Genomic DNA, 12,292 nt, shown 5'->3' with positions numbered 1-12,292 from the left:
CGGTAGAACGACAATTTTAGCTACACTACAATTTTCGTTATAAAATTAAATGACATCACTGCACATGTTGGATTTTTGTGCTTTTTGTTAATGAAAGTAGAGTTACAATGTCAATCGCTTTAGCTTCTGTAATGCTTTTGTAAAAACAAATTAAAAATGAAGTGAATTCTAGTTATTGACAATTGGGAAGACATTGAGAAAATGAGGTGAATTCTCCTATTGCACAATAGCTATGTCAACATTCGTTATCAACAAGTTCTGTAGCTGAGCCTCACCAAAGAAAAAGGAGTAGGAAAGATCTATTAATTAAAGTTGTTCCCAATATTGGTTCCTCTCTTAAAGAGTATTGTTCCTCACTTTTAATTGTTAAGAACTTTGGAATAATATTTTAGTTTGAGATTTTGAATGTTGTGAAAAAACCCATACATTTGGGTTCTTTCTATGTTGATACAGAATATTTTAGTTGTCAATAGTCGGCAAGATATTTTTTTAGTTGGTTATGATGAAAGATATGTAGTCATCATTTTGTCAATTGGATTATCAATAGCCTTTTTATTACCTCAAGTATTTTTAAAAAATTTTATTAAAATTAAAATGTAGAAGGATTAAGAAAAAATAATAATTAAAAATATGTTTTATTATTCTTAAATACAAATTCAAATCCAAATTTAGGTATCCAAACAATAGAATAATAAATGATGAATTTCAAATCTTTCATTATTAATAAATAGACCTAAACAAGGAATTTTAAAATCAATAATTTTCAAATCAATGGATTTCAAATCCAAATCTAAATCCAAATATTGTCATCCGAACACAACCTAAGATCATTTAGAATCCTCCAAGATGTCAAAGTAGCAACAAAGGTGATTAGCTTGAAGAATTCTTCATGTCAATCATTGAAACTCTCGAAGCCAAACTCAAATACAAATTAAATATATTTTTTAAACTCCTCCAATTCCAAAACCTTCAAAATATTTGTCTCATTACCACTGACCATCAATTTATACCCTTTGCACAACACAGCCCACCCAAAATTCTCATTTTTGTACGAAATCAACTTTTCAATCTCTTGTCTCACTGTGCACGGTTTGTAGTACGAAAATAACTCTAATTTGTACCAAAAATGCCCAGCAATCCCATTGTCATACTTCCCTTTACTTTTCATTGTCAAGTGATGCAACTCTATAGAAATCATGGCTTTCTGTATGACTGGATCTTTAGTCAGGGCCTCTGCTTTCTTAGTAAAATGGTTGATCCACTCTTCATCTTCGCCTCCATAGATGAAAATGTGCTTACCCTCCTGGATCTGATTAAATAAGAAATTTCAACTAAAATATATTACAGACTTGAACAAAATAAAAGTTGCTTCAAACTACATTGGTAAATTACAACTTACCCATCTGTGGTCTGACCGAAATTTTAAGTTACCTACTTGTAATTTGAAATTTAACACTTTATCCACTTGAGGTTTGACCGAAATTTAAGTTGTCTACCTATGATTTGAAATCTTATGATGCAAGTATTCTGTTGGATATTTTTTGATCTTATTTAATCATGTATTTTCATGTTTATTATTTTTTTTATGCTTTTGAAAGAGAGACATAAAAGTTTAGCAAAATTACAAATTTAGCCATGTTGTAACATAATAGTGGGTTACGAAATTCTAATTGAGCTAACCTCAAATAGATAAAGTATCAAATTTCAAACTACAGATAAGTAACTTAAATTTCAGTTAAACCACAAATGGGTAAGTTGTAATATGCGTTTATTAATATGTGTAATGAATGTAATGAATGTAATGTGGTCATTTGGATGTTTATGCATTTGGATATGTGAAAATAACTTTACCCAGGTAGAGAATTTTGGTTCTCGAAAGTGTTCCATCATAAAATATCCAAACCAATCCTCTCCATTGTGAAGAACCTCCTTGTGGTAATCCTTGAAACAAATTTCAAACATGGTGCTTTCACGCACACGCCACCTCCATTTGTTGAACTCCTCTAAGACCTTCAAAATCGTTATTCCATTTCCACCATCCACTAATTTAGACCCTTTGGACAGCACAACCCATCCACTCTCAGTGTTCTTGTGAGTCCTGGAAGAGAGAAATTTCTGTAAGCGATCATCTTTTCCTTTACAGCCCATTTCCACACAAGACAAAACTATGGAAATCTTGGCATCTTGTATGACATAATCTTTAGCTAGGGCCTCTACTCTTTTTGCAAATTGCTTTCTCCACTCTTCATCAACGCCTCCATAGATGAAAATGTACTTTCCTTCTTGGATCTGATTCAACAAGAAATTTCAAGGAAATTTTAATTATTTTTTGAATGAATGCGATAAAATTATAGAAGTTACTTCGATGTGCACCCACAACTATGCGTATATGTGCAACGAGTAATTATTCAATATTTCAATAATACAATGACATGGTACCCAAGTACCATTTCAATATATTTAGAAAGTACTTAATAATTTTGTTGTGCAATGTGTATATATAATATAACCTAACATCCCTCACCACCCTTGGAAGATTGCAAGTTTAGTATGTCTGAAATTAACTTTACCCAAGTCAGTAATTTTGGAATATGGTTAATCATTTGGAGACCAATACAGTCCTCTCCGTTGAAAAGTTCTTCCTTTTGCGGAAGAATCATCTTGTAATCCTTGAAACTATTGACCAAGCCAATCTGTGGCACCAACTGCTTCCAATTGTCGAACTCCTCCAACACTTGTAGAATTCTTGTCCCGTTTCCATGGTTCACTAATTTAAATCCTTTGCATAGGAGAGCCCATCCACTCTCAGTCTTGTAGGAAAGAACCTTTTGGACTGCCTGTGTCAAAGGATCCGATTCAGTCCTTTTGTCAATCATTGCGGAGTGAAATCTCTGTAGGTAGTTCCAAAAAGTTTGGCTATCACTTTCCTTTGCCCAGCAAAATGACTCTACGGAAATCTTGGCACCCACTATGATTGGATCTTTACGCAGTACATATGCTTTATCATTAAATCGTTTTTTCCACTTTTTATTCACGCCTCCATAGAAGAAAATGTGCTTCTCCTCTTTCATCTGATTGCACAAGAAATTTCAAGGAATTTTTTTTTATTAGAATGAACCAAAAAAAAAAAAAAAAAAATTCAAGGTGCATGCATGATACATGTATATATGTGCGGTGTGTAATCAATAACTGATCTGGGAGACAATACTTATTACCGTGATATTTTACAACCAATATGGCAAGTTATTAATATTAGATAATAACAAGATATTAAGTGGTGGGCCAAATGAGAATTAATAAAAAAAAAAATTATACTCAATTGTTATAAAAATGTTGTGCCTATGCCATTACTTGTAATTTGTACATATAAGCATTTGAAAATGTTAAAATAACTTTACCGATTGCGTCATTGTTGTAAAATTGTCAAATATCAAGTATCCAAACCAGTCGTCTCCAATGGATAATTCTTCTTCTTTCTTTGTAGTGAAAGGGAAGGCATTCATTCGTGATACAGTAATCATGCGGAGTGCATCTGGATGTACCACAATCCCTTGTGAGTTCATCACCACAACAAGAGGCTTATTTTTGAATTGCCACTTCTCCTTAACGTACTTGATGCCTAATTTGAATGAATAATTATGCTCTATATACCATGTTGGCATCTTAGACCGCAACATGTCAAACTTCTTTTGCATGTCATCAGTCCACTTTTCCTCAATCGGGATCCATACAATCTTATATTGATCCTCTTTACTTATTTCTTCATAAATTGACTTTAGAATTGAAATATCCACTTCAGAGATATTTAGGCCCGAAAACCACAACAAGACATTCTTTATTTTCACCACTTCAATGCCAATCTGTTTGTGCAATACAATTATTAAAACTTAGCTATGTTAGTACCAATTTGCATACTGTTTATTAACAATTTTTTTTATTGTGTCTATTACTACTCGATTCTATTGAGCATAATTTAAATAGAATATTCGTAACATGTAACATGTTAAGGGGTAAGAGTTAACACAACAAAGTGTCATTGGAGACAGTTATGGGCCAAATTTGAAGGCCCAACTTAAATTTCAAAGGATCATGGTGAAAGAGTATTGCCCATAATGATTGGTCAATTTTTTATTTTTATTTTGGTAGTTTTCTGCCCAATATGATTTTGGGTTGGGCTAATACTTGGTTAACAATTACTTTGAAATTACCTTTGCTATACATTTATTTTAGTATTATTCGTTTGCAAAAAATAAAATAAAATATATACTGTTTAAATTTTTATCCCAAAAACTCTACACGGTGAAAAATGAGGGAAAGAAAATAAAACAAGTTTGCATGGGATATATATTTTGTTTGTATATAGAAATCCTATAGACATTTCTTGTTTGTATCAAAAGACGAGTTTCATTACTCATTATGTATTTGCCTTTCCCTAACACGATTGTCTAGTTTCCTAATGTCCATACTCTGTACACAGCCACTCGTAAACTATGGACATTTGGTGTCCGCATTTTCTAACTGATTTCCACACTTTTGAGTAGTGAAATAACAATTTTTCCCTTATATAATATCTTTGACTACAATATAATGATAATAATGATAGTAGTAATATAATAAAGTCGAACATTATTTACAAGAACTAACCTGTGTGTTTGTAGAACCATCATTGATGAGTGGCTTGAAAGTCATCTCCTTGAAGGCCACCATGATTTCCATAGGGTTTTCCATGACCTCCATGAGCTTCTGATAACGTATTTGATCCTCAATAGGTTCTATATGCGATTTTAGAAAGTTTAGTGTGACATTGATTTTCTCAGCGAAGGGAAATAGTTTCGGTGACTTGTCTCTGAAATTACGAAACCAGGGTTATGAATGAGCCAATGAACATTTGCTTTATGTCAAACCTAAATTATAACTGCGACATGGTGGAGAATTGAATTATATTTGATAAATTACCAATTAATGTTCCAAAAGCTTAATTTAAGACTTTCATTTCACAAGTGAGACTACTACCCTTCTTAAGTGGAGCCAAAAAACAAGTGGAAATTTAAAAAAAAGGAGGTAAGGTAGAGAAAAAGTTTGAACCTAGGACGTCATACTATGATAAATATGTGTGATTGCCCAAAAGTTTAAATTTTTGAAAAATTGTGAATTTAATCATATAATCTAACACTAATAAAATGAATTCAACATATATTATACATTTCAGGGCTAGGACTTACTCATCGTTAATGAGGCAACACAATTGAGTTGTGCAAACTACAACAGTTATGATAGCCCAGTAAACATGTATTGGTATACTGTCCTTGGCTGTTGACAATGAAGATATATCCTTCAAATCATTGTTCTTAAGTAGTTTCTCTAGCTTAAAGATGTACTCAACAACATCTAATGTTGCCTTGATCAAGTTGCAGAGTTCATCAATTGCATTCTTGTGTTTCAGAAGCCAGGAACTCTCTAAGACGGTAGGCACCCCCTTCAAGATCCCCATTGATTGGGCGAGTAGGTCTGATTGATGAAGCTGATCAAGGAGCCAAAATTCACCATAGTCTAAAGCAAAAGCTGCAAGTGTCAACACTGCCTTTGCATTCCATGAATAAGTAGAGAGTCTGCTAAGTATTGATATTGTTATTTTGTGTGCGACTTCCTCATCCATATCCCTACACGCCATCTGACGTTTACATATTCATGATCACCAAAAATACTAATGTAACTACATAGTGAAGGATCAAATTCATCCTACACCTTGTTATAAGTTGGTAATTCAAATGGTTTTGACATAGTTGGTTTAGTGGTTCCCAAATATCGTGATATTGAAGATTTTTTAGATTACATATTTATAATCAGCTTATTGAATTTAAGCTCTAATGTATTTTTTCTTATAGTGTGTGGGATGAGTGACTACATACTTGTGGAATAATTAGATACTTGTAGAGAGTTACACACACAATCTAAGATGTTTTCGGGGGCACAAAAATACTATTTTCTGTAATTATAATTACCTCAAAGGAGAGTTGCTTAAGTGTACACAATGGTGGGCTGAAGCAGGCTTCAAGGGCTTTCTCCTTTGGTTGTGCCTGGGTAGTATCCTATAGAAAATAATATTTTCTATAGCTAATTAATTGCAAGTGAGAAAAATCAAACATATATAAGAAGAGTTTTTATTTTATTTTATATATATATATATATAAAATATCATTATTTCCTACTTGAGTTTAAATTTTTTTTTTGTTTGTAAAATCATGATTGTGCACATCAATAGTATCCACTCTTTTATACAGTAAGTGTAAATTGTGGACAACAACGTTTACTTTTCTCAAGAATATCAACATTTTTATCTTTTTTGTATTCGGGGTAGATACATTTGGGTGTGTAGTAGTAATTTTCTAATTAAATAAATTACTTCATCTGCACCTGTTTGTACTTTTTATAATAATCTGTGTAAAAATTCAATGCTCATGATCTCTATTCCATTTCAAGAGGATAAAGTCGAGCATCGAGGTTTATTGTTAAAGAAAGAATTGGGCTAGCAGGGAAAAAAAGTTAAAATGAAAAAGAAAAGTCTATTTCTTATGTGTGGTAGTAACATATATATAAATTACCTGAGTATTGTCAACATGGGTTGCACCGTTGAGAATGCTTTTGACGACGATGAAAAGAGACTCAACATCAAAGTTTTTGTCATCATGAACATGGGTTGCACTAATTTGATCCATGATCTGATTGTTAGACATGGTTGACACGTTCATCTCATCCTCAATGGCTTTCTGTGTGGAAACTTGAGGCACCTGGTTGCTTGCCATAATTTATTGGCTTTTAAAGGTTGAACAATAGCCTGAACAATTTATAGGCATCAGAACTGGAATAAGGCACAACCAGCAAAGACTTGGAAGGGTATGCTTCATTAGCTTCAGTTTACAGTCACCACCTAAATCGGGTCAATTGAGTAACATTGATTGCCATGGATTGAAGATTTGAGGCGGTAGACCATTAGGTCAGTCAACTTTTATTTTTTATTTTGGAGAGAGACTTTCATTTGTTTTTAAGAAATACGACATGTGCGTCTTGTATTTTAATATGACAAGATTCAATAATTAATACCACAGAAATTTAAGTAATTAGGATTAGGATTCAAAAAGTAGTATATTTAAATTCTTCAAAGTTTCTGACTTTTAGAAATTCCAATTTACAAGAATTAAAATTCCTCTACGTGAAAATTTATGTAGTTTAAATACATCTAGAATCTGAACTTATTGTAGTTTAGACAAACTGTATGCAGAATATTTTTATTCTAAAAATAATATAATAAAAACCATTTATTAATAAAAAAGTTTGACTAGTAATTATAATATTAAGTGATAAAGATATCATTGAACATTGATAAATATCTCATTCAGGTATAAAATAAGCATTTTTTCTCTAAATGTAAGTCTATATAATTAACTTTAAGAAAACAAATTGGAAAATTGAATTTAAGCGTTATGTAACTTATATTAGACGAGGATATACCAGGGAAATGCCTTTGGTTGATTTCTAGGGATCCACGTGCCCTCTCAAAAGAACCTATTTGTGAGATCAAAATACATCCCTTGCAAATGCTAGGTAAAATAAACACTTAATGACACGCCTGTAAAATATCAATTGTACCGGCTTGTATTTGCTGTACTAGAGATATTTAGAATGTTTTGACTGGTACAATGAAAAAAATTAAAAAAGAAAATTAAAAAAATTGTTACAAAACCTGTTATTTAATCTAATATATTAGGTTAATGTATTTAAGCTAATATTTTATATGTGTGTGTAAAAATATATAAATAGTAGCAACTTTAAAATGGTACACTAGTATCAACTAATACCACATTATTTTACTCTGGTTAAACCATAACGAACTTAGGTACAAAATTAACTCATTGGATTTAACAACACTTGCATATATATATATATATATATATATATATATATATATATATATATATATAGCTTCTAATTAAACCTTTTTATATTCATGGTAAACTCCAATTAACATTAATATAATTCTCAAAGTTATAGTAATAACCCTTTTTTTTAAAAGAAAAATTAATTATTATTTTTTTAGAATCGTAATTGACCTTAATATGTGCAGTTGTACACTGCCATGCGAGGCCAGGGAGGTAGCGTGGGACTTGCCATAAAAGAAAAAGAAAAATTGCTAGCGTGCGGATCTCTTGTTAATTACAAACACATATAACAGGTTTGACTAAGCAATTGCAATTTGCAACTAATTTGATAATGATCTCCATTTTACAGCAGAAGTGATTAATATGACAGGTGACTAACTAATTGCAATTTAGCTCGTCGGATAATGATCTCCTTCAAACTTTAAAGCATCTTTAAAATCATTCTAGGTTCAATAATTGGATTAATTAATCCCAATTAAAAAAAAAAAAAAAAGAGATGATGGGGCCGACGAGCTCTCCTGCCCAGAAGACCTCATTAAGAAAGATCGTCCATCCCGCCATGACATGAATGAACGTAGACAAATCATTAATAAAAAGTTTTAATGCCTCGATCAGTTACCAATTAGCTGTCATACCGTTAGAAGCTCATCAATACCAACATTAATAAGCCTTGAAGCGTTACAAAAAAGGGCACTAAAGCCACAATTAAAGCCCTAATGGCTAGAAACAGTGAAGCTATATATACAAGTCCATCAGGACCGGACGAGGTACATACACTCAACTGTAGTACACTCTAGCATACATAATTTTGATACTCTGAGCTTCCTCATTTGCTAAAAAGCTCTCATTATTGACTTAATTATCGGAGGCCCTGCGGCAGGCACCACACCGATGATCACTTGAGGAGAGCTTTACCTCACATTCTGCAAATTTAGTGACGAGGATTCGACGTTGTCTGGATGAACATACATAGATAACGATTTTGGCATCATCAAGAGATAATAATATCCAAATTAGTTTTATAATATTTAATTAATCCCAGTTGGTTCAATAATTGGAAAAATTGAACTGCTACATGATTAATGGTCAACAAATAAAGGTGTTTGGCATAATATAAAATCTAACAAATAAGGGTGTTCGCAGTGTCGTGAGATGCGGTGCGGTTTTGGGCCATTATTATTTTTTATATGAATATTAATCAGTTTTAGCTGCTGCTTTCAATTTGTTATAATTATCATTATTACTAGTACATAACTTGTGCAACTCGTGCTTATGCACAAGAATGATAAATTATAATGGTACTATTGATATTAGTTTAGGTTATTAAATATATAGGACATTAGTTTGGCCAGGATATTTAAAGGTATTAAAATAATTTTTCCTTGCAATTTTAATGATATTAGTTACACCAAGTTTCTCATTTCATTGCTATTATGTATATAATTTTAAAAATCAGATGTGGACACTATATATACAGTATCAATTCATTATCACTGTCCATGAAATTCTACTAAATACAACACAAAATAAAAGAATAAATCGGTTCAATAGTATCTCCTAAATTGAATAGGGATAGATGCATGAGATCGTTTAACTCAATTACAGTTTGTTACATTTAAGATTTTCATATACAAAATATGTAAATAGAAACAGTACCAAAAAAAAAAAAAAAAATACACTCACTAGTTCAAAAAAAAAAAAACAGCAAAAAATCCAAAAAATCTAATTTGTATGAAAAGCTAAAAAATACAAAATATAATTTTAATTCTAATCAAATTTTTTCTAAGCTTTGGTTATATATATATTAGACTCCTCGTATTTAACATTAGATTAACTCACTTTGCACAAAAACTAAAAAAATTTAGATTAAATGGGACATGTGATACAAAATTAAACTCTAATTGAAATCTAATTTTTATGCTAAATTAACTCATATGGCACAAAAATTTAAAACTTAGATTAGATGAGACACATAGCACAAATTAGACTCTAATTGAAGTTGAATTTGAAATCTAATTAAATTTTCTCTCGGCTTTACCTATTAATTTATAGATAAATTTCTGGAAGTTTATTAAAATTTTTGGTTCCATAGTAAAATTAAAGCGGATATATTTAGTATAAAAAATAAGTTTCAAATTTTTTTCTTTCATTCAAATAAATTACTTCTAAGATTCTCAAAAAAAAAAAAAAACTTTCTAAAAAGAAATTTTAATAGTTTGTTATATATATTCCCATTGCACCAAAACTAATTTTAAATATGTATTCTTATTAAAATATTTTTATTTTTCCTTCAAATTTAATTTCAAAAAAGATTTTTCCTTTTCTCTTTCAATTTTTTTCAATTCAATTCTCTAATTTTTAAATTTATTCAATCTAGTCCTTTTTTTTTTAGTGTCCTTAGATAAGTTTGGTTAAATTCCCCAAAAAAGACGTTCTTTTGGTTTACATTAAAAAAATCCAAATGAACAATTAATTGAACTCTTTTGTTTGGCAATTTTTTAAAAAAAAAAAAAAAAAAACCTTGAAAGTTTTTTGTGAAACTGAAACAACACAAAAATCCTAGAACAATTTCCCGAGATGCTCTTTCATGGAGGACGAGCTAGGAAGCAATCTCTCACTAGCGTTGCACAGCTTTCTGGCAGCAAGAGAGATTATTCGGGTTGGGTCAAAGTGGAGAGTGAGGGACGGTAGGGCTATTTCATGCTGTTGAAGACCCCAACTGGTTGTTCCATGTCCTTGATTTTATTGGAGAACAGATTCCTTCTATGCGGGTAAATGAGCTTATTGATGAGTCGACTAAACAGTGGGATCGTGGGAAAAAAAAAATGACTGTTTACTCATAGGACCTGTGTGGTGATACTTGCCTTTCCTTTGAACAATACCTACTCTCGGGACCAGTGGGTATGGAAGGAGAATCTGTCACAAAGTTTCTCCGTGAAATCGGCATACCAGGTTGCACTTTGCTTGCATCAGTCGGGGGACGTGTAACATTTTTCAGCTAGAGGAGATCCGTCACTATGGAGGAAATTTTGGGCCCTTAATGTGCCACCAAATTAAAGTGCCTAACTTTGTTTGGAGATCTTGCTCCAATATCCTACTTGCCAGAGATAATTTGAGCAAAAAGAAACTGTAGCAAGTATTATTTTGAGAGAGTTCAGTTCCATCAGAAAAGAATAGTTGTGGGTGCAATTGGCATTCTGGAGGAGTGCCAAAGGTTCATGTTGGCCCAGCAGAAATCCGGAATGTTTCATAGGGCTCTCCTTGTATTTATGTTTGCTTTTCCTTCTGCATAGGCTTTGTGTTCCTAGGACCTCTTTCTCTCCTAGCTTCCTGGGGAGTTTTTGTATACGTTTTTCAGTTTGTTATCTATAAAATTTTATATCTTTTAATTCAAAAAAAAATTTCCATTTTCATCCCCAAAGTTTTTATTTTTTATTTTAATCCCTAAACTTCAACATTGTTGTCAAATTGACCATTTCTTTTTGTTATTGTCTACAAATTGACCATTTCTTTTTGTTATTGTCTACAAAATTTTGATAAGCCTAGTAAAACCACGACGTATCAAAATTGCTGTTCAAGGTAAAATTTCAATTTTATCCTATTTTAATTTGAACTTTTCAGCTTTTGACCTAATGTATCGTGCAAGAATCTCCTAATAAATACGTGAAATCACAATAGAAGACTTGTTTTTTAACAATCCATTAATTTTTTTTATCAGTAATAATTCAATAATTATAACAAGGAGATGAGAGTTTTGAACTATATATGTTTTTGTTTTAAGCGTCAAGACATGCTAGTTGAATTAGAAGCCTCTAGGTACAATGAGGAACTTTTAGATACAAGAAAATATCTATCTTCTATTTATTTTTTTCTTAGGGAGAGCTTAGGTATAGTTTTTTAAGAGTTGTATTTTTATTTATTTATTTTTTTTTGGTAAGTAGGAAATGCATTAAAGAAACTAAGGAGGAATAACAAAGTCAGAACAAAGCCTGTTACGGTACACACCATTGCTCTCCAAGCTCATAAGCTCTAAGATATCCACAGGTGGATTATCATACAAAAGAAAATCCCTATCTTGATTAGTCCCTATCCTAGCTAGGCAATGAGCACAACTGTTGGCTTTACGGTAGCAGTGACGGATCCAGACTTGGGATAGTTGGGAAATCATCAGCCTAAAGTCATCAACAAGTGGAATGACAACTGTTAGGTTCTAAGACTTTAGGAACTAATACATTAGAACTTCAATTTGTAATATGTTGGTAAACCATGATTAAAACATAGACTCTAGGTTTAGGCTTGCTCAAAATGTGTTTAATTGTAAAATTGGAATCGAGTGATTGCAGAAATTATTAGAA

At 31.6% G+C, this 12,292-nt stretch overlaps 1 protein-coding gene across 3 annotated transcripts; it reads right to left on the bottom strand.

The window, feature by feature from the left end:
- Positions 1 to 811: 811 nt before the first annotated feature.
- LOC142637190 (protein SIEVE ELEMENT OCCLUSION B-like) lies at positions 812 to 6,883 on the bottom strand. 3 transcript variants are annotated; one of them, XM_075811474.1, is made up of 8 exons: positions 6,603 to 6,883; positions 6,003 to 6,089; positions 5,223 to 5,671; positions 4,645 to 4,846; positions 3,399 to 3,860; positions 2,571 to 3,071; positions 1,852 to 2,289; positions 812 to 1,309 (listed from the first exon to the last, which is right to left on the bottom strand). In XM_075811474.1, the coding sequence occupies exons 1-8, from the start codon at positions 6,801 to 6,803 to the stop codon at positions 932 to 934; spliced, it is 2,718 nt and encodes a 905-aa protein (XP_075667589.1). In that variant the 5' UTR covers positions 6,804 to 6,883; the 3' UTR covers positions 812 to 931. The 3 variants fall into 3 exon arrangements, with proteins under 3 accessions (XP_075667589.1, XP_075667592.1, XP_075667591.1); XM_075811477.1 differs by having other exon boundaries at positions 5,223 to 5,660; positions 6,603 to 6,637; XM_075811476.1 differs by lacking the exon at positions 6,003 to 6,089.
- Between the last annotated feature and the right edge of the window lie 5,409 nt (positions 6,884 to 12,292).

Source organism: Castanea sativa, chromosome 5 (assembly GCF_040712315.1).
Source record: "Castanea sativa cultivar Marrone di Chiusa Pesio chromosome 5, ASM4071231v1".
Taxonomy (NCBI): domain Eukaryota; kingdom Viridiplantae; phylum Streptophyta; class Magnoliopsida; order Fagales; family Fagaceae; genus Castanea; species Castanea sativa.
Note: the sequence above shows the minus strand (reverse complement) of the source record. Positions and strands in the feature narration are given on the sequence as shown.